The sequence below is a fragment of the Trichomycterus rosablanca genome, chromosome 1 (genome assembly GCF_030014385.1).
Source record: "Trichomycterus rosablanca isolate fTriRos1 chromosome 1, fTriRos1.hap1, whole genome shotgun sequence".
NCBI classification, from domain to species: Eukaryota; Metazoa; Chordata; class Actinopteri; order Siluriformes; family Trichomycteridae; genus Trichomycterus; species Trichomycterus rosablanca.
Window position 1 is genome coordinate 79,783,704 of NC_085988.1, and position 23,932 is coordinate 79,807,635.

General features: G+C 41.1%; 1 protein-coding gene across 1 annotated transcript in view; it reads right to left on the minus strand.

Moving 5' to 3' along the window:
• LOC134324972 (proton myo-inositol cotransporter-like) overlaps positions 1–23,932 on the minus strand; it is a 112,537-nt gene that overhangs the window by 86,250 nt on the left and 2,355 nt on the right. Inside the window, exon 2 of the mRNA XM_063006943.1 lies at positions 1,735–1,894. Within this exon, the coding sequence (XP_062863013.1) occupies positions 1,735–1,894 (160 nt within the window). The remainder of the gene's footprint in view (positions 1–1,734; positions 1,895–23,932) is intronic.

Consider the following 23,932-nt stretch of genomic DNA (forward strand, 5'->3'; position numbering starts at 1 on the left):
TAAATGTTCAGGTTTTTCAGTTATTGCTATTTCTAACAGGTGTATAAAATCAGTTGTATATAATAAATGCTATGCGCCCAAGTACAGTGTCTATAGAAAGTCTTCATAATCCTTGTGATGATAAAGGAAAGTGTTTTGAAAATCATAAAAAAATCAAAAACTCGAATAACATTGGAAAAGTGATCAGTCATGTAATTTAGTACACAATGTTGTAAAGTACACATAACACAATGTTGCCGCCACCATGCTTCACGGTAGGTATGATGTATTTTTGGTGGTGTGCTTTAGTCCAAAAAGGTCAATCTTGGTCTAATTTGACCAAAAAACCTTTTGCCACATGGCATTACAATCTTTCATGGCTTCCAGCATGGCACTTGTCAGGAGTGGCTTCTTTCTTGCCATCCTGCCATACAGATCAGGTAAAATTTGTGACATTGCTGTCACATGTACAGACCAAATAATCTCAACCACACAGACCTGTAAGTCATTCAAAGTTGCTTGTGGCCTTTTGGTAGTATCCTTGATCAATATATTTCTGGCTCGGTCATCCAGTTTGTCAGGACAACCAGATATTGGCAAAGTGTTGGTGGTGCCATACACTTTCCACTTCTTGATAATGCTCTGAATGGTAGTTGAAAAGTTTATTGTCTCCTTTATTACGGAGCCCTTTTGAAATCACTTTTCCAACCATGGTGAATTTTATAATGGTTACTCTAAGAGACTGGTTACTTATCCAAATCAAGTATTTTACTAACTATAATAATTAATCACATTTTCTAAAAGTGTCATTTTTACTTTGATAATGAGGGTTACATGTGTGTAAATACAACTGGAAAAAGACTTTCATGGTATAACATGACAAAAGGGGAGGATTTCCATAGGGAATAATTCTATTGGCACTGTATATGGCAGCTATTTGGGGAAGTTCCTTCTCTGTTCCTTCATGACTCTGCCCCCTGGGCACAAACAAGGTTCATAATAAATTGACAAGTTTGGTATGAAGTAGCTCCAAAAGTCTTCATGAAGCCTGACCTGACATCAAGCCTTTATAACCCATCAACCCTATAAGCATCTTTGGAATGAATTGGAACGTCGGTTACCAGCCAGGTTTTTTCATTCAACCTCAGTGCAAGGCCTCCCAAATGCTCCTTTGACCGAATAGACTCAAGTTGACACATATACACTTTAAAATGTTGTGAAACGTGTGGTCAGATGTCCACAGACTTTTGGTCATGTAGTGTGCTTAGCCCAGCAGAACTGGCAACACTGCAGAGCTAATAATACAGAACACAACCCTACAGAACAGATGAATATAAATATATTAAATACAAAGAGGGCGGCACGGTGGCTCGGTGGGTAGCATTGTCGCCTCACAGCAAGAAGGTCCTGGTTTCGATTCCCAGGTGGGGCGGTCTGGGTCCTTTTGGGGAGAAATTGCATGTTCTCCCCGTGTCTGTGTGGGTTTCCTCCGGGTGCTCCGGTTTCCTCCCACAGTCAAAAAACATGCAGTCAGGTTAATTGGAGACACTGAATTGCCCTATAGGTGAATGGGTGTGTGTGTATGTGTGTGTCTATGTGTGTCTGCCCTGCGATGGACTGGTGCCCCGTCCAAGGTGTTACTGTGTGCCTTGCGCCCATTGAAAAGCTGGGATAGGCTCCAGCACCCCCCGCGACCCTGATTGGATAAGCGGTTAAGACAGTGAGTGAGTGAGTAAATATACAAGGAATCCGAACCTCCATCCTCCATGCTGCACGTAGCTGAAGGCACCATCGATGAGACTCGCCACAAACTGTCCCGCTGTGATGAACAGTGTGTTTATGGTGACCAGCTGCCCTCTCAGATGTGGTGGTGAGGCTTCAGCAACATACACAGGAACAGTCATAGAGCCAATCCCTGCATCAAAAAAAAGAGAATTATTTCAGTACATTATATTAGGAACAACATTTTTCAATAAACTTCAATTGAATATGGAAATGACAACATGCCAGACAAAGCATTTCCTGTACTGCTGTAGAGAGTGCTTAGAGGCTCATTTCCTTACTAGAACTCAATATAAAATTCTGAAAACAAAAACATTGTTTGTATGAGTATTTAGTCTTAACCTTCAATAAAATATTTATTTATTTATTCATTCATTTTCAGTAAATATTCTTAAGTGATGCAGTGTTTTGTATTTACGTAATGTCCTTCACTGTCACAAATCCAGCCTCTGTGTGCTCCTGCTGGAGCTCCTGTGCTGCTATGTGCCACACCCCTCTATCTGGGAGCAGTCTCCTGCCACACCCCCTTTCATGATTGGTCCCCTCTGCTAATTAGCCCCAGCTGCCCCTCATCTGAGGGTATTTAAGAGGGGAGCTGGGGAACAGTTGGTGGTTACTATTTTGATGTGACTCTGCTATCTGTTTGATTAGATTCTGTCCTGTCAGTTTGCGTTTGTTTTTGTCTTTGTCTGTTAGCCTTAGCCTGTTTGTCTGTTTGTCATATTTCTGCCTTGTTCAGTTCTGTTCCTGTTTGTCTTGAGTTTATTCCTGTTTAGTCCTGTCTAGATCTGTTTAGCCCTGTTTAGCTCTGTCTAGTCAAATTTCTAATAAAGTCAAATGTATTTATATAGCTCGTTTTACAATGGATATTGTCTCAAAGCAACTTTACAGAATCCAGCACCAACAGACATAAAACCCCTATTGAGCAAGCCGATTGCGACAGTGGCAAGGGAAAAAACTCCCTTAAAATTACAGGAAGAAAAGTCCTGTCTAGTTCTTGTTTAGCTTAGGGTTTAGTATAAGCAGAGGTGGAAAGAGGACTAAAATATTGTACACAAGTAAAAGTACTATTACTTTAATGAATTTTTACTTAAGTACGAGTAAAGTTACTAGTCTAAAAATCTACTCAAGTAAAAAGTAACTCATTTAAAATGTACTCAGAGTAAACCTTACTTAGTTACTTTTTTAACAGCATGGGGGGGTCTCTTCTGTGTAATGCAAACAGGAGAAGTGGATATAAATCTCACAATAGTTGTTTTTAATTAAAATATAATAGAAAAAACATGTTGATACAACATTTAAAACAGTTAGGGATGTGTAATGTGTCATTTTAGTCACATAAAACTTTTTCAAACTGTATAACCACTAGTGATGTGCCGTAGAATGATTCGATTCTATTGAACGGCCCTTTAAACTGAAATAAAGGAACCGAGTCGTGCTTCTGGGAGTAGTTATATATATATTTATATATATACACGGCTCTTTAAAAGGAACCGAGCCAAAAGATCCGACTCCCCATCGCAGAATTTACTGCAGCAGTTTCCCAGACGCTTTTTTTTACTCAGTAACGGATGTTATTTTAAATGTAGCAAATTATAATTCCTAGTACAAAACATACTTAAGTAAAAGTAAAATTACAGGCTGTAAAATCTACTTTGAAAAGTACAAGTACACAAAAAACTACTCAATTACAGTAACGCGAGTAAATGTAATTCGTTACTTTCCACCACTGAGTATAAGTATAGCATCATTCATGTGTGTTTAGTTTAGCTTAGCATTAGCATTTAGCTTAGTTCCTCTGTGTTTAGCTTTAGCAGTCTTAGCATTGTTTGTGTGTTTGTCTTGTTCTAACCTGTCTCGTGTATTCCCTGTCGTGTCTCGTTATTAATAAACTTTAGTTAAAATGTCTCTGTGTGTGTGTTCGCCCCTTCTTGTCTTGTCATAGCCCATGAAGCGTTACATTCACATTACTTTATTTATCTTCATGCTTTCCCCACTAATAAAACAATGTAAATGTATTTCCACGAACTAACACTTAAAAATGCACCGGGTTGCCAAGTATTTGGGAATTGTTATGAGTCAGTGTAAAAATGAAAAGCATCTGACACTAAGCATGTTAGATCCTTTATATTTTGGCTACCCCAGTTAATTAATTTGATATTTATATTTGCATTGATATTAATATTGCATGTAATATTGTTTATCTTTGCTGACAATTAGATGCACCTCAAAACAAAAGCAAATAATAACATTGTTTTTGACACAGTTACTATCAAAACAATCAGAACAAATGTTTAAAAAAGCTCATGTGAGATGTTGGGATGTTTTAGGGACTTGAAATGAGTGCTTTATAATTTCACTTTAATTTTTTATTTTTCTATGTTTGAAATCAGTAGTTGTTGGCAGTTTCTTTAGATAAGTGGGTAGCACTGTCGCCTCACAGCAAGAAGGTTTTGATCCCCAGGAGGGGCGGTCCGGGTCCTTTCTGTGCGGGGTTTGCATGTTCTCCCCGTGTCTGTGTGGGTTTCCTCCGGGAGCTCCGGTTTCCTCCCACAGTCCAAAGACATGCAGTCTTTGGACTGCATGTCTTTGATTGGATAAGCGGTTGAGTGAGTGAGTGAGTGAGTGAGTGAGTGAGCATTTAGCAGATACTTTTGCCAAAACACTTTTGCCAATACAGTTTGAGGAATTGAGGGGCTCAGGGGCCCAACAGTGGCAACTTAGCAGTTATGCTTGAATCAGCAACCTTCTGATTACTAGTCCAGTACCTTAACCAGTATCACCACCTTGATCAGACATCAGGGTTCACTACTGAAGTGGCAATGAGGAAAAAGCTACTTAACCTTTCCGTCCTCTGGCATGGCCAGTTGCGACTTTTGAGCTCTCGGCCAGGTCGGTGCACTCAACAGAGCATCCATTATTTGAATTAAATTTTGACACATTAAGGCAGCCAAGTTTGATAACAATTTTAATCCCATCAGTATTAAAATTAAACTTCATTTTTATGTTCTTTTCATTATTATTTATTTTTCTCAGCACTGCAGTGACACTGACATGGTGGTGGTGTGTTAGTGTGTGTTGTGCTGGTATGAGTGGACAAGACACAGCAGTGCTGCTGGAGTTTTTAAACACCTCACTGTCACTGCTGGACTGAGAATAGTCCACCAACCAAAAACATCCAGCCAACAGCGCCCCGTGGGCAGCGTCCTGTGACCACTGATGAAGGTCTAGAAGATGACCAACTCAAACAGCAGCAATAGATGAGCGATTGTCTCTGACTTTACATCTAAAAGGTGGACCAACTAGGTTGGAGTGTCTAATAGAGTGGACAGTGCTGTGTCTGTTCCACTCATACCAGCACAACACACACTAACACACCACCACCATGTCAGTGTCACTGCAGTGCTGAGAATGATCCAGCACCTAAATAATACCTGCTCTGTGGGGGTCCTGAGGGCAGTGATAGCTCAGTGGTTAAGGTACTGGACTAGTAATCAGAAGGTTGCCGGTTCAAGCCCCACCACCGCCAAGTTGCTACTGTTGGCCCCCTGAGGAAGGCCCTTAACCCTCAATTGCTCAAAATTGTGTTCAGTCATAATTGTAAGTCGCTTTGGATAAAAGCGTCTGCTAAATGCTGAAAATGTAAATGTAAAAAAGCATGCAGAGAAACAGATGGACTACAGTCAGTAATTGTAGAACTACAAAGTGCTTCTGTATGGTAAGTGGAGCTGATAAAATGGACAGTGAGTGTAGAAACAAGGAGGTGGTTTTAATGTTATGGCTGATAGGTTCATTGTTCCAAATACTCGGGGGTGTGGATTTACCAAAATAAATAAATGGAATGACAAGGTGCGAGGGAAAAGTGAGGCCATATATCAACTGCAGCTTATTGCTGAACTGAACCTGGACAGCGAAATCCCAGTCATCCGTTTTGATATAGTGAAAAGTTTATTGAAGGCCAAGTTAACAGAGCACAGCGCAGGGTACAGGTGGGTTATAAACATGATTTATTCCAATATAAAAACCATTAGTTGAAGGACATGGCTAGAGTGGTCTTTTAGACATTATTAAAGAGTTTTCCACTCAGACATGTCCTTTGGTTAAAGAGATGAGAACAGAGCAGACAAGGTTTATGAGACAGAGCACAGCGGCTAATCAATAAATCACATTCGCTTGATTAGAGCGACCATGTCTTCTTCTTCTTTTCCTTGGCCTTTGTCCCGTTCGGTTGCGGGGTCGGCTCTCGGCGGATCATGATCCGCGCATCGATTTGGCACAATTTTTACGCTGGATGCCCTTCCTGACACAACCCTCCCTATTTTATCCGGGCTTGGGACCGGCACTACAATGCACTGGTTTGTGCATCTAGCGGCTAGGTATCTATAGGATAATTCAGTGTTTCCAATTAGCCTGGTGGCATGTTTTTGGACTGTGGGAGGAAACCGGAGCACCCGGAGGAAACCCACGTGGACACAGGGGGGAACATGCAAACTCCGCACAGAAAGGACCCGGACCGCCCCACCTGGGGATCGAACCCAGGACCTTCTTGCTGTGAGGCGACAGTGCTACCCACTAAGCCACCGTGCCGCCCGATTAGAGCGACCATGTACCTGTCAATCTCTGAAACACTGAACCTGTGTTACAGAATTGACAGCAGGTTTTATTGGTCCTTTGAAGGAGTTTATGTGGTAGCCAAATAAATGACATACGCTATAATAAAAATAACAAATGCCTAGGAAATGTAAAAATAAATACAGTGGACTCTTGACTTACGAATTTAATTGGTTCTGAAGGGCTGTTCTTAAGTCAAAATGTTTGTTAGTTAAACCTATCCCCCCCCCCCCTTACCTAACCTCTCTAATGTTTAAATGGTCTTTTTGTTATAAATACAAGTATATTTTCCCTTAATCTTAAATTATAGAATAGACATTTCTGTAATAAACAATAATAAACAACAATACACAGCAGTACTGTACAGAAACACAGAAACAACAATAACTCTCATATTTTTCTATTATCTCCTTTATTTCAATAGTGTTGTATTTTGTAGGTGTAATTGCACGAAAGAAAGAATACTTTACTCAGCGAACTTCCTTCTACTCTCTTACTCAATGTCCCCTCTGTCTGATACACAGTGACACCTACTGGCAGGAGTAATTATACAACAACAAAAAACTGCGCTTTCTCTGCACATTCTTTGAGGCCATTTTAATATTGAATTTTACAAAATATAAAGAAAACACCGGAAAAACACAGTCCGCTGTCCGAATGTTCGCTCACTGTATATATATAGATAGAGAGACAGTCGGAAACTTTCTTGACGACACATGTTTCACGAATTTCGGGTTCGTAATCCGAAATTTGTTTGTACGTTAAGTTGAAAAAGATCGTTCGTAACCCAAAATGTTCGTATGGTAAACCGTTCGTAACTCAAGGGTCTACTGTACACATTTTTTTCTTTTTACTCAAATTTTTTAGTTTATTTTTTTCTATTTTATTTATGCATTTTCTACCAATTTAGTGTAGTCAATTTGTCTTCCGCTGCTGGGGGATCCCTGGTTGCAGTCGAAGGTGTGCATATTGCTGCTCACGCCTCCTCCGAACCACCCGCAGTCCTTAGCGGAACCCTTTTTCACCCATGCATTCTGCACAGGCGCCGCTCTATCTGCTAATCAGGGTCCTTACACAGTGTTTGAAGACTCCACCCACATAGTCCGGTCATCCCGCCCTAGCAGAAACGTGTCTGCTGCAGGCACTGCCAATTATGCTTGCTAGATTGCGCCCAGCCGATCGGTGGAGTTCAGACCGAGGAGTTCAGAATCTCGATGCTGGTGTGCTAGTGGAATATTCCGCTGCGCCACCTGGGCGCCTGATTTATTTTATTATTGTTAGTTTTTGTAACCAAAAAGCAGGAATACACCCCAGACAGGGTGCCAATTTATCTTGGAGCTTCGGTCATGTATGTGTAGATGCCTGGTTGGCTGATAACACTTTGCTGAGTTTTCAATACAGATCTCAGTGGTGATGGGCTGACGTAATAGATCACTGCACTACCTGAGCCCTCATTGTACTCAGAAAGTGGATTGACTGCAATAAATGTAACAAACCATCTGCCATATAAACTGTATTACTGCATTGTGCCCACCTGCCATGCCATTATGGGCCGGCAGAGGCAAGAAGTCTCAGATGACTGATAGTCAATCTGTATTTCAGGGGAAGTCTCAAAACCTCTAAGTTCATGCACTATAACTTGTTCTGGGTCCTTTAAATGCCAGCCCAGTCATTTGGGTCATCAGTAGTTCCTCTCATTTCTTGTCCTATTGTGTTGTGCACACACTTATCTTTTTAAGGCTCAAATGCCAGGCTTAAGGTCTGATTCTTCAACCAGGCTCACTTTTCCCCTTCAGCTCTTTCTCTGGTGCACTTTTATCTTTTTTTTGGAACTCAGTCTTCATTTTTTTGTAGATGCCTTTATGTCTTTAAGAGGAAACCACCTGGATGCGAGCTGCTGCCAGTAAAGTTATGTCAGCATTTCTCTTATGCTACTGCATGTCCATCCTGTATAAATCCTAGTTATCCTAGAACCGCCTTGTTACAACAAATGACTCCAAATATGAAAATAAGTGAATTCTGTCCAGGGTGTATTTTGTCTAGTGTGCACAAGACCCACCACAACCCTGACCAGGATCAATGGATTAGTTAAAATAAATGAAGACATGTACACAGATCAACCATAATATTAAAATCATCTCCTTCTTTCTACACTCACTGTCCATTTTGTCAGCTCCACTTACCATATAGAAGCACTTTGTAGTTCTACAATTACTGACTGTAGTCAATCTGTTTCTCTGCAGGCTTTGTTAGCCCCCTTTCATGCTGTTCTTCAATGGTCAGGACCCCCACAGGACCACCACAGAGCAGGTATTATTTGGGTGGTGGATCATTCTCAGCACTGCAGTGACACTGACATGGTGGTGGTGTGTTAGTGTGTGTTGTGCTGGTATGAGTGGATCAGACACAGCAGCGCTGATGGAGTTTCTAAACACCTCACTGTCACTGCTGGACTAAGAATAGTCCACCAACCAAAAATATATCCAGCCAACAGCCCCCCGTGGTCAGAGTCCTGTGAAGACTGATGAAGGTCTAGAAGATGACCACCTCAAACAGCAGCAATAGATGAGCGATCGTGACTTTACATCTACAAGGTAAACCAACTAGGTAGGAGTGTCTAATAGAGTGGACAGTGAGTGGACACGGTATTTAAAAACTCATACCAGCACAACACACATTAACACACCACCACCATGTCAGTGTCACTGCAGTGCTGAGAATGATCCACCACCCAAATAATACCTGCACTGTGGTGGTCCTGTGGGGGTCCTGACCACTGAAGAACAGCATGAAAGGGGGCTAACAAAGCATGCAGAAAAACAGATGGACTACAGTCAGTAATTGTAGAACTACAAAGTGCAATAAGTGGAGCTGATAAAATGGACAGTGAGTGTAGAAACAAGGAGGTGGTTTTAATGTTATGACTGATCAGTGTATACTGTACAGTGTATCACAAAAGTGAGTACACCCCTCACATTTCTGCAGATATTTAAGTATATCTTTTCATGGGACAACACTGACAAAATGACACTTTGACACAATGAAAAGTAGTCTGTGTGCAGCTTATATAACAGTGTAAATTTATTCTTCCCTCAAAATAACTCAATATACAGCCATTAATGTCTAAACCACTGGCAACAAAAGTGAGTACACCCCTTAGTGAAAGTTCCTGAAGTGTCAATATTTTGTGTGGCCACCATTATTTCCCAGAACTGCCTTAACTCTCCTGGGCATGGAGTTTACCAGAGCTTCACAGGTTGCCACTGGAATGCTTTTCCACTCCTCCATGACGACATCACGGAGCTGGCGGATATTCGAGACTTTGCGCTCCTCCACCTTCCGCTTGAGGATGCCCCAAAGATGTTCTATTGGGTTTAGGTCTGAAAACATGCTTGGCCAGTCCATCACCTTTACCCTCAGCCTCTTCAATAAAGCAGTGGTCGTCTTAGAGGTGTGTTTGGGGTCATTATCATGCTGGAACACTGCCCTGCGACCCAGTTTCCGGAGGGAGGGGATCATGCTCTGCTCAGTATTTCACAGTACATATTGGAGTTCATGTGTCCTTCAATGAAATGTAACTCCCCAACACCTGCTGCACTCATGCAGCCCCAGACCATGGCATTCCCACCACCATGCTTGACTGTAGGCATGACACACTTATCTTTGTACTCCTCACCTGATTGCCGCCACACATGCTTGAGACCATCTGAACCAAACAAATTAATCTTGGTCTCATCAGACCATAGGACATGGTTCCAGTAATCCATGTCCTTTGTTGACATGTCTTCAGCAAACTGTTTGCGGGCTTTCTTGTGTAGAGACTTCAGAAGAGGCTTCCTTCTGGGGTGACAGCCATGCAGACCAATTTAATGTAGTGTGCGGCGTATGGTCTGAGCACTGACAGGCTGACCCCCCACCTTTTCAATCTCTGCAGCAATGCTGACAGCACTCCTGCGCCTATCTTTCAAAGACAGCAGTTGGATGTGATGCTGAGCACGTGCACTCAGCTTCTTTGGACGACCAACGCGAGGTCTGTTCTGAGTGGACCCTGCTCTTTAAAAACGCTGGATGATCTTGGCCACTGTGCTGCAGCTCAGTTTCAGGGTGTTGGCAATCTTCTTGTAGCCTTGGCCATCTTCATGTAGCGCAACAATTCGTCTTTTAAGATCCTCAGAGAGTTCTTTGCCATGAGGTGCCATGTTGGAACTTTCAGTGACCAGTATGAGAGAGTGTGAGCGCTGTACTACTAAATTGAACACACCTGCTCCCTATGCACACCTGAGACCTAGTAACACTAACAAATCACATGACATTTTGGAGGGAAAATGACAAGCAGTGCTCAATTTGGACATTTAGGGGTGTAGTCTCTTAGGGGTGTACTCACTTTTGTTGCCGGTGGTTTAGACATTAATGGCTGTATATTGAGTTATTTTGAGGGAAGAATAAATTTACACTGTTATATAAGCTGCACACAGACTACTTTTCATTGTGTCAAAGTGTCATTTTGTCAGTGTTGTCCCATGAAAAGATATACTTAAATATCTGCAGAAATGTGAGGGGTGTACTCACTTTTGTGATACACTGTATGTAGTATTGAAATTTAAAAATCCCTAACTTACATTTCATAAGTTTTTTTCTATTTATTTGTGCATTTTCTCCCTTTTCTCTCCCGATTTAGTGTAGCCAATTAGCCTTCCACTGCTGGGGATCCTGATTGCGTTTGAGGAGGGTATTTTTGCCTGTTTCATGCCCCTTCCGATGTGTGCGCAGTCCTTCAACCCCTTCTTTTTTTACTCGTGCTTCGGTGGATTGGCACACAAAGCTTTTCCACTTTCACACAGGTGCCTCGACCTGCTAACCAGGGTCCTTGCACACTTAAAACTTTACTGTGCAATAAAGAAGCCTTATGTTTACCATGTCCAGAAGTGGCATCAATTTCTTGGGGCTCGAAGGCATCTAGGATGGACCATCACACAGTAGAAACGTGTATTGTGGTCAGGTGATTCAGCATTCCAGGTCTTTTTTGGAAAAAATGGATGCTGTGTGTTCCGGACCAAAGACAAAAAGGACCATCCAGACTGTTATCAGCAACAAGTCCAAAAGCCAGGGTCTGTCATGGAATGGGACTGTGTCAGTGCCCCTGGCAAAGGTCATTTACACTTCTGTGATGGCAGCATTAATACAGAAAAGTACATTGAGATCTTAGGGCAACATGTGCTGCCTTCAAGACGTCGTCTTTACCAGGGACGTCCAGCATTTTTCAACAAGACGATGCAAAACCACCTGCTGCACACATTACAAAGGCATGGCTGCGGAAGAAGAGGGTACGGGTACTGGACTGGCCTGCCTGCAGTCCTGACCTGTCCCCAATAGAGAATGTGTGGAGAATTTTGAAACGAAAAATGTGACAATGACGACCCTGTACTGTTGTACATCTTAAGACGTGTTTGCAGGAAGAACGAGACGAAATAAAAGCTGAAACACTAAATCACTTGGTCTCCTCGGTGCCAAAACGTCTTTTAAGTGTGGTGAAAAGGAACGGTAACATTACAAAGTGGTAAATGCTTTACTGTCCCAACTTTTTTTGGAATGTGTTGCAGGCCTGAAATGCAGGAACGGATGTTTATTAATAAATGAAATGAAGTCGAGCAGATAAAACATGAAATATCTCAGGTTCATCCTGTCTGACATCAAATAAAAGTCAAAGTAAATGTAAGGAACTCTTGTTTTGAAACTGTCTATTTTTATTATTATTTGCATTTTCCATGCTGTCCCAATTTTTTTTCTGATTTGGGGTCGTAGAATAGCATTAAGCATTTACAAATACATTGTATATGCTAATAAACCAGAGTGACCAGAAGAAATCAGTTCAGATATGGACAAACATGTAAAACTACTCGCATACAGTGACCGGGGGTAAGGTTCAAACCCAGGTCCTCCCAAATTTAAAGCATATCATTGCACGTCCATGCCTGCAATATTTTCAGCTAGAGGTGTTTTTTTTACCCCTTCCTCTAATCAAATGGCACTTTGAAGTGGGCTTTGATGTGACAGAGCAGCCAGTTAGCCTCACCCTGAGCCACTTACAGCAATGAGGTGTCATATTATGCTAACAGGCTACATGCGATTGATATTTCAGTATCTGAGTGCTTGAGTTTAAAGGAAACAATCTCACTCATTTGTTCCGCTCAGGCCGGGGTGAAGACGCAGGCCGAGGAGCCCAGGTGACGAGTCTACATGTTATTTACACAGGAGTACAAACAACGCGTGTTTGATCAGATTCACATGACAAGAGGCTGCGCCACCCTCGCTGGCAGAACGTCTAAGAATAGCCATAGCTCACTGCTTCCTGTCGCTCCTGTTGCCTGGCCGACGACGCACCTGTTGCCATGGGAACCCCTCCGTGCCTGCTTACATAAGGTTAATCAATACTCCATGTTGACAGGCTTTACTGAAGTTTTCAAAGGTAGTTTTTTTTAATGCAGGTGCTTTTTAATATTTACATATCTAGTATTACTTATGCAGAAATCTGTTATCAAATGTGGCTTTGCCAGCCAGGGGGTTCTATTAATTAGGCCGTTTATATTGATTTAAAGCTGTGAAAATATTAAGTAAATAGCACAAACATGTTTACTTCTTTACAATTTTATATGACATTTTGACTTTATAGCCCTAAGTCAAAGCGTGCCTCTAACTATTGAAGTGTCTTATTACACCGATTACGCATAACATTATGACCATCTTCCTAATATTGTGTTGGTCTCCCTTTTACATGATGTAAAAGAAAACGTGATTCATCAGACCAGGCCACCTTCTTACATTGCTCCGTGGTCCAGTTCCGATGCTCACGTGCTCATTGTTGGCGCTTTCGGCGGTGGACAGGGGTCAGGATGGGTACCCTGACTGGTCTGCGGCTATGCAGCCCCATAGGCAACAAACTGCAATGCACTGTGTATTCTGACGCCTTTCTAACAGAACCAGCATCAACTTCTTCAGCAATTTGAGCTACAGTAGCTCGTCTGTTGGATCGGACCACACGGGCCAGCCATTGCTCCCCACGTGCATCAATGAGCCTTGGCACCGGTTTACCACTGTTCCTGCCTTGGACCACTTTTGACAGATACTGACCACTGCAGACCGGGAACACCCCACAAGAGCTGCAGTTTTGGAGATGCTCTGACCCAGTCATCTAGCCATCACAATTTGGCCCTCGTCAAACTCGCTCAAATCCTCATGCTCACCCATTTTTCCTGCTTCTAACACATCAGCTTTGAGGATAAAATGTTCACCTGCTGCCTAATATATCCCATCCACTAACAGGTGCAGTGATGAAGAGATAATCAGTGTTATTCACTTCACTTGTCAGTGTTCATAATGTTATGCCTAGTCGGTGTATACACAAATATTAGAAATGGTCACTCAATGACAAGTTGTGAAGCAGAGAGCTCATGGACCACCTGAAGTCCATTATTTTCATTTTTTTCTATAAAACTGAGCATGTCATGCTTTATTCCCTTTTACCAAAGAAACTTAGCTACACAATGTCTTTCATTAAAGAACAGTGTCACAGTTTTTGATGTGGAACATTCACTATGCAATCACTACAGTCCTTAATAATACAACCCCAAATCAGAAAAAGTTGGGACAGTATGGAAAATGCAAATAATAATAAAAAAAAACACAGAGTTTCTTACATTTACTTTGACTTTTATTTGATGTCAGACAGGATGAACCTGAGATATTTCATGTTTTATCTGCTCAACTTCATTTCATTTATTAATAAACATCCATTCCTGCATTTCAGTCCTGCAACACATTCCAAAAAAAGTTGGGACAGTAAAGCATTTACCACTTTGTAATGTTGCTGTTCCTTTTCACCTCACTTAAAAGATGTTTTGGCACCGAGGAGACCAAGTGGTTTAGTGTTTCAGCTTTTATTTTGTCCCATTCTTCCTGCAAACACGCCTTAAGATGTGCAACAGTACGGGGTCGTCATTGTCACATTTTCCGTTTAAAAATTCTCCACACATTCACTATTGGGGACAGGTCAGGACTGCAGGCAGGCCAGTCCAGTACCCGTACCTGCTTCTTCTATAGCCAGGCCACTTAACCACATGGGCAAGGGATTAAACATAGATCTATCTATCTATCTATCTATCTATCTATCTATCTATCTATCTATCTATCTATCTATCTATCTATCTATCTATCTATCATCTATCTATCTATCTATCTATCTATCTATCTATCTATCTATCTATCTATCTATCTATCTATCTATCTATCTATCTATCTATCTATCAAACCATGGTCAAGCACTACAATACAGAGTTACATGCACAAATGCCACTATCTACAGGTTCATCCTGTCTGCAATGAAATAAAAGTCAAAGTAAATGTAAGAAACTCTGTAATTTTTATTATTTGCATTTTCATGCTGTCCCAACTTTTTCTGATTCGGGGTTGTAATAATAAAAATAATAATAATTTCACAATGTAAACAAATCTCTGGTATAGCTTGGGTCTTTCTAAGTTAAAAAAAGTTAAAAACACATTGCAATGTAATGCTTTTGTAAACACCTCACTGTCACTGCTGGACTGAGAATAGTCCACCAACCAAAAACATCCAGCCAACAGCGCCCCATGGGAAGCATCCTGTGACCACTGATGGAGGTCTAGAAGATGACCAACTCAAACAGCAGCAATAGATGAGCGATCGTCTCTGACTTTACATCTACAAGGTGGACCAACTAGGTAAGAGTGTCTAACAGAGTGGACAGTGAGTGGACACGGTCATTAAAAACTCCAGCAGCGCTGCTTTGTTTGATCCACTCATACCAGCACAACACACACTAACACACCACCACCATGTCAGTGTCACTGCAGTGCTGAGAATGATCCACCACCTAAATAATACCTGCTCTGTGGTGGTCCTGTGGGGGTCCTGACCATTGAAGAACAGAGTAAAAGCAGGTTAAAAAAGTATGTAGAGAAACAGATGGACTATAGTCAGTAATTGTAGAACTACAAAGTGCTTCTATATGGTAAGTGGAGCTGATAAAATGGACAGTGAGTGTAGAAACAAGGAGGTGGTTTAAATGATATGGCTGAATGGTGTAAATTAAATAACAACAGTGTCACTACTAACCATAAAGGTTTGGATTCACAGTGTGTAGCTATATAATTTTAGCATACTTTTAAGTTTTACAGTTTTACATGTGGTAACCCTAAGTAACCCTAAAATGTACAATTTAATAAATCATTTAAATATTAATTTAATCTGCTCAGAAGTACATTAATAAAATGTTCCAAACAGAGAGTTGATGGTTTGATTTCATGTGTATGTTTACACTATGTTATATGCTGCTGAATTACTAATTTAAATAAACACACTCCTTGGAGCTTTTTCTTACACAACAGTTCTTTTCCGTTCATTTAATTTAGCATATCTGCGGTCTCACTAGTCTGGAGGTCAGAATAAACTGTGAGGAGAAAAACAGTGACTCTTTATTTTATTATTGCGAGCAAAAACTGAGAGCTCACTGATTATAGCCTGTCATAACCACACATGAACAAAATATCCAATTTGGCAATTTTGGTCTAGTGGAAAATACAAACCCTGCCATCATCAGAACTGCTGAGCGGTGACTGTTTCTATAAGTAAATTACTGTGGTGTGATTCATTCAGAAAAAGAGACAGCTATAAAATACAACAACAACAACAACAACAACAACAATAATAATAAGACCTACAATATCAATTATGATATAATAAAATAATATTATTACTGTTCTTATTGTTATTATCAGGTGGCACGGTGGCTAAGTGGGTAGCACTGTCGCCTCACAGCAAGAAGGTCCTGGGTTTGATCCCCAGGTGGATCGGTCACGGTCCTTTCTGTATGGAGTTTGCATGTTCTCCCCGTGTCTGCGTGGGTTTCCTCCAGGTGCTCCAGTTTCCACCCACAGTCCAAAGACGTGCAAGTGCGGTGAATTGGAGACACTAAATTGTCCAGGACTGTGTTTGATATTAAACTTGAACTGATGAATCTTGTGTAATGAGTAACTACCGTTCCTGTCATGAATGTAACCAAAGTGTAAAACATGATGCTAAAATACTAATAAATAAATAAATAAATATTATTATTTTCAGTATTCATTAATTCATTTGTTTATTCATTGTTTGTTTTACCAGCGCTTTATCCTGGTCAGGGTCGCGGAGGGTCTGATTTATTGAGCGAGGTAGAAAACACCCTGGACAGGTTGCCAGTTCATCACAGGGCAGACACACACACACACACACAAACTGTGATGTGGGGGGAGGGGGGGCGGTAGCGGGTCAATATTAATGACCACTGTTTTGAAATTGAACGTCCAACAAGTCTAAGTCCATAGACAGTCAATTCTTTTTCATTACAATAAATAAATAAATAAATATTATGCTATTACGCTAGCCCACCCCTGCTGCAATCCAGGTTTGAATCTCAGCGGTGTTATCGAAACGCCAAGCATCTACACAGATGATTGGGGGTGATGGATAGAGATGGATTGAAGACCTGTGATGCATTTCCACTTTGTCTAAATATTCCTGGCTTGTAGCTAGTGTTCCTGGTGGAACCGGAACCCCTGCAACCCTGACCAGGATAAGGTGGCTAATGCAAATAAAATGCAATGAAAAACTCATTATTAGCTGGAAGTACAACGCTTGAATGTAAATGATCAAATAACCCTGCAGTGAAATCTCCTGGGTGAAATATGTTGATGAAGGTATTGACTGCATCTAAATAACTTCTCTGTTAAAGTGTTAAAGAAAAATACAGCTTAACCTTTTCTTTAATCAAAATTGTGGCTTAAATGCCAGCGGAGTCCTAGCAGAACCTCCACTTAGCTTTAGTATTGTGTTATTTTGAGCAAATGCTGTTTTCAGCTGATAGAGGTCATTTACTGGGAGCATTACGATCACAACTTGAAGATAATAGAAGGATTGACTTTGGCAGTGGAGCAGACACTATTATCTGTGCTTTAAGACGGACTCAAGTGTGAAATTAAATAAAGTCTTCTAACTCTAAAGATCTGGCTGTGCTTTGATGTGAATATCTTTTTGCTAAACCATGACAATAGCTAAAGGTCATTCGTTCTCATAGCTTAAGTGCCAGTGGTTTGCTAGAAACCTGCCCACTGGCGTGCTGCCACAAAGGGCAGCTCAGGAATAATTGGGCCAAAACTGGTGATGAAAGTAGACAGGAAGGTATGACATTTATTTTCTTGACAAACAAGAGTTGACCTTTTGGTAAACAGAAAATGCTAAGTCATTTTAAATGAGAGCCAATATGTTAATTGAGATGGAATGGTGAAATATGTGGGCAAAATAATTAATTACAAAAGCTTCATAAATATCTGCCTAATTGGAAGTACTTATCAACATGACAATTAAGTGCCAGCGCACAGTCGGCTGTGCCGTCGGAAAAGGACAAATCATTAGCGTATATGAGAGACAGTTTATCAAGTTTAAAACATGATGGATCTTAATTTGTTGATAAATCATGAGCTTATTTCTGTAAGCTTATGGGAAATCATTACACGGCACGGTGGCTAAGTGGGTAGCACTGTCGCCTCACAGCAAGAAGGTCCTGGGTTTGATCCCCAGGTGGGACGGTCCAGGTCCTTTCTGTGTGGAGTTTGCATGTAAACCAGGGCATTATAGTGCCGGTCCCAAGCCCAGATAAATAGGGAGGGTTGTGTCAGGAAGGGCATCCAGCGTAAAAACTGTGCCAAATCAATAATGCGGATCATGATCTGCCGGCAACCCCTAACAACATTAAAGCCACCTGACTAACAGATCTCTGACCTGCTAAGGCATGGACTCCACAAGACCTCTGAAAGTCCTGTTGTATCTGGCACCAAATTTTGTCAATTGTGAGTTGAGACCTTCATGGTTGAGACTTTTATGTCCATCACACCCACATATGCTAGATGAAATAAAGATCTGGGGAATTTGGAGGCCAAGTCAACACCTTGATCGCTTTGCCATGTTCCTCATACCATCTCCAACAGTGTTTAGATAGGTGGATGGTCAACATAACATCCACATTTTTGCCAGGGTCCCAGGTTTTCCAGCAGCACCTTGCCCAAAGCAACACAATGCCTCTTTCCTTCTTATCACAGTGCTCTGTCCACATGTAAAATAAAACATGAAATATCAGACCAGATCACCACTTGCATTGCTCCATGGTCCAGTTCTAATGCTCATGTACCAATCGTTGGTGCTTTCGGCGGTGGATAAGGGTCAGCATGGGAACTCAGCAAGCTGCGATGCACTGTGTGTTCTGACACCTTCCTATCATATCATACCCACTGTTAACTTTTTCAGCAGTTTGTGCTACAGTGGGATCAGACAAGATGGTCTAACCTTAACACGTTCTCCAGGCCAAAAGAATAGTACCATCCAGCTTATTAGCAGTGTAAAGTCCAAAAACCAGGGTTTTTCAGGGTATGGGAGAGTGCTAGTGCTCATACACACCTGCATTATTGCCATTAAATCTATATCTTTCAAAGCAACATATGCTGCCTTCTAGACATCCATGCTTATTTTCCCCCTTTTTCACCCACTTCACCCAGTTCACCCATCCAACCTAACTTAAGCTTATTTATTTCCTGTTGCTGCCGCCACCTCCTAACTCTAAACGAGGAGGGCTGATGCCACTTCTTTTCACCTGCTAGTGACAGGGTCTCACAAACTGTAGTACTGCATGCAGGGAGCCATGCACTGCCATCTGGGATAAGCCGCCCTTTGTGCAGGCGCCTGTGCAGTCAGCAGATATCATAATTGCCCTAGAAATGAAGAACACTGTTTCAGCCATTGACCATTTTTCTACAGACACACAGCCAATTGTGTATGTGTAGATGCCTGGCCGACTGAGATTCAAACTTGAGACCTTGAGATCTCAGCACAATTGGGCTGCGCCACTTGAGTGCTTCTTCTTTTGTCCTTTTTGTTCATTGCTAATATATACAAAATAAAATTTTAGGCATCAAAAACCACATCATTTGCCACATCATTCACATTTAAAGTGTTTACTGGCCCCAAAACCATGTCTTTATTTAAAAGTACATACTGTATACACCAAACAGGCATAACATTAAAACCACCTCCTTGTTTCTACACTCGCTGTCCATTTCATACTTGTTTAGCCTGCTTTCACCCTGTTCTTCAATGGTCAGGACCCCACAGAGCAGGTATTATTTAGGTGGTGGATCATTCTCAGCACTGCAGTGACACTGACATGGTGGTGGTGTGTTAGTGTGTGTTGTGCTGGTATGAGTGGATCAGACACAGCAACGCTGATGGAGTTTTTAAATACTGTGTCCACTCACTGTCCACCCTATTAGACACTCCTACCTGGTTTGTCTGCCTTGTAGATGTGAAGTCAGAGGTGATTGCTCATCTATTGCTGCTGTTCGTGTTGGTCATCTTCTAGACCTTCATCAGTGGTCACAGGACACTGTTGGCTGGATATTTTAGTCCAGCAGTGACAGTGAGGTGTTTAAAAACTCCATCAGCATTGCTGTGTCTTATCCACTCATACCAGCACAACACACACTAACACACCACCACCATGTCAGTGTCACTGCAGTGCTGAGAATGATCCACCACCTAAATAATACCTGCTCTGTGGTGGTCCTGTGGCCTGACCATTGAAGAACAGCATTAAAGGGGGCAAACAAAGTATGTAGAGAAACAGATGGACTACAGTCAGTAATTGTAGAACTACAAAGTGCTTCTATATGGTAAGTGGAGCTGAAAAAATGAACAGTGTGTGTAGAAACAAGGAGGTGGTCATAATGTTATGGCTGATCGGTGTATGTTATTATTAATTTGTATCATTGTTTAACATTTGCATTTTTTAAATAGGTGCTTCTCTGGCTCTATGTTTGACCATTTTTTTTTTAAAGATTCGTGGCATCGTTTAAACCTTATACATCATTTAGAGTGCAGTTAGGTGCCACCATGTGCAGTATGAATGATAAGCTACATCTTAGGTTTATTAAATGCTAATGCCAGATGCAACATAAACGCAGAATGCAGAGGCATAAACCTGCACTTTTTATATCCAGCCCTTCTCAGGATTTGTGCCTGATTAGAGAAGTTAAAAATAGGACTGGATTATACGTGAAAAGTCAAGGCATGAAATATCATTAACACCCATGATGCCATGCGCAATTAGCGATTTACTCAGTCCTTATTAACGAGCAATTAACACACAGACCAAACCAAACCACACATGTGCTCTGTTCTACTGCTGTATATAAAGTAAATCTGTACATGAAACCATTAAACTTTTCTCTTTTTAATAAATAATATATTCACTCATTAATTTCTGGCAAACGTTTCATCCTTTATTCATGGCTTCAGAACTTAAGTCAGAAACACCGGGCACAATACACATACTCATCCTGAATAGGGCGGCAATCCATCATAGGGCACCATGCTTTCACTCATTTAACCATTTATCCACTTTCAAGTTTAGCGGTAAGGTAGCAAATTTACATGCTGGCATATTTTTTCCCCCTTTTTCAAAGATTTTTCCCCCAATTTTCCTCTCTAATCTAGTAAAACTATCCAATCACCCTGATTGCGTTACACTTCACCTCTACTGATACAACCCTCACTGATTGACTGAGGAGCTTCGCAACTGACACACCCTCCGACACGTGATCAGTACCGACTGCCTTCTTTTACCTGCACAAGGCGAGTTCATATGCAGTTCGGCTTTCCCATCCCTGAACAACAGCCAATCGTTGTTCATGTGGCCGCCCAGCCCAGTCGGATGGCAGAGCTGAGATTCGATACGATGTTTTCATATATGTATTTGATACGATGTATTCGATACGCTTTTGATTAGTATAGACAAAGGCGCAGAGCTTCTGGGTTCTTGGTCATAGAAACTTGTGGTGATCAGGGATGTTGGGTTGCTGTAGTTCTGCCTCTCTTGTCCGATCATTCAGGTTTTATGATGGTGGGGAAGGTGGGCGCTGATGTCCTGTGAAAGCCTTCATGATCTTGTTACCTGCTCGTTTTCCCTTTTAGTTATGCTGTAATAATTAGGGCTGCCGGAGTCTAAAACTCTCTGTAAAACTGATATTTTACTCAACTTGGATTTTACAATTTTAACTACAGTTTCTGTTGTTTTACCCCGAGGGTGTTCTGATGGAAACCTGTTTACTCGCCCGAGGTTAAGAAATGAAGTCGAGACTGCCATGCCAACAATGCTGCTCCTGCCGGATGTGACAGACACCTGGCGTGTTTGCACCAAGAATGTCAAGAACTCACTACAGACTTTATTGCAGACTGGACTGAATAATAACTCTATTATTATTTATTTATTTATTGCTAGTTATAACTTTTAGTTCATTTTAATTCTGTGTTGGTATGATTTGTGTAAATCCTATTTATTTAAATGATCCTCCAGGCTACCCAAGAAGGATGGGCCCTGCCGAGTCTGGTTCCTCTCAAGGTTTCTTCCTGTAATTTTAAGGGAGTTTTTCCTTGCCGCTGTCGCCCTCGGCTTGCTCAACAATGGTTTTTGTATCTGTTGGTCCTGGATTTTGTAAAGTTGCTTTAAGACAATGTATGTTTACTATTGTAAAATGCGCTATATAAATTAATTTGACTTGACTTGACTATTTGAAATCCCAACTCTGGTGTGCTACCGTGTTCTACCACTGCGTCACCTGAGCGGCATGCTGGCATATTTTTGAAAGGTGTGAGGAAACTTACAGAAAGAACATACCAAACTCCTTACAGACAGTGACCAGATGTAAGCTTTAAACCCAGGTTCTTCAAACCCTTTTAAAAATAAATTTATTTTTTAAATTGTGCATATTTTTCAATGCACAAGTTAATTAACACCATATTGCCAAAAGAAATTAGACAACCAAACATTACTCTGCTTGACATTCCATTAAAATACTGTTATTAGCATATTATTATTTGGCTGCTCCTGTATGTATAGCGGTTGACACAGCAGATCTGGTCGGCATATCAGACTTGGCACAGTTTTTACACTAGATGCTAATCCTGACGCACCCTCCTATTTTTATCCAGGCCTGGGACCAGCACTAAGAGCGCCCTGATAAGTGCACCTCACAATGGCTAGGCTGTTTTGGCCACTACCCCTCGGACACTCATGTCGTGCAGACACCCAACCAGCCAACATTCAAACCCAGGTTCTTAGCAGTAGTAGGGCTACACCAGCTATTAGAAGCATAGATTTTTTATTTGTTTATTTCTTTTATATAACTGATGTTGTAAATCTGTAAGCAATGGGGTCTAAGTGAAAGAATGAAACTCTCTATTAAGAGGGTGTCCATATTCTTTTGTCTATTCAGTTTCAAAGTGATAGCCCTGAGCAGAAGTTTATAGATCAGCGCCTCCAACCACCTTTGATGTCATTTAATCAATAAAGATTCTCATTATCACAAGCACAGACGTTACAGACGTGCATGAACAATCAATGCATTTCTAAATGAACCTGCTGATTTTGTTTTTCTTTCCACTCGGTAAAAGAAAACCATCATTTTAGAGCAAAAACATTCATTATTTAAATTTAATATAAATAAACTAATCCTGATTAGGTCCAAGTTGGGTCTGGTGCCACAGAAACACTGGATACAAGGCAGGAAGACAGCAGGGACAAGGTGTCAAGTTTGTGTAGGGCATAATTTACTCACTACACCTAGATTAAACAATCCACCTCCTGCATGTCTTTGGAAATCGAAATTTTCAGTCCAGCAGTGACAGTGAGGTGTTTAAAAACTCCAGCAGCACTGCTGTAATTGTAGAACTACAAAGTGCTTCTATATGGTAAGTGGAGCTGATAAAATGGACAGTGAGTGTAGAAACAAGGAGGTGGTTTTAATGTTATGGCTGATTGGTGTATATATAATATGTTGCGGCCCTTGATGTGAGCAGCTAAAAGAAGAAGAATAATTCATTTCTTCATTTTAAGAATTGCTTCTTCTTGATCAGGGTTGTGGTGGATCCTACTTGGAAACACTTGGCACAAGGTGGGAATACACCTTCTTTATGGCAGCAGTTCATAAAAAGCTGTCACGCAATCGCATAATAATTCAACCACTAGTGTATATTTAGTGTAGCCAATCCAACATATACTATATGGCGAAAAGTATTTGAACACATGACCATGAGGTTGTATTAAAATTGTGCGGCTTCTATGTGATCTTTTCAGCTAAAACAACCAATCTGAGCCCATTTAGTCAAAAGAGAACATCATATCAACTATCAAACATGTTGATAGTAGTGTGATGATTTGGGGCTAATTTGCTTTTGCAGGACCTGGACAACTTGATGAAACCATATCTTGTTGCAGCTTAAGCACAGTAAGATTATGCAGCAGCACGAGCAAGTCCACCTCTGAATGGCTTAAAAGAGACTTAAATTTTATTTAACGGAAGGGTCATGCTCTAAAACCTTCCAGGGTAGCCAAATTAAAACAATTCAGGGCCAGAATTCCTCCTTACTGGCATAAAAACAGTTTAA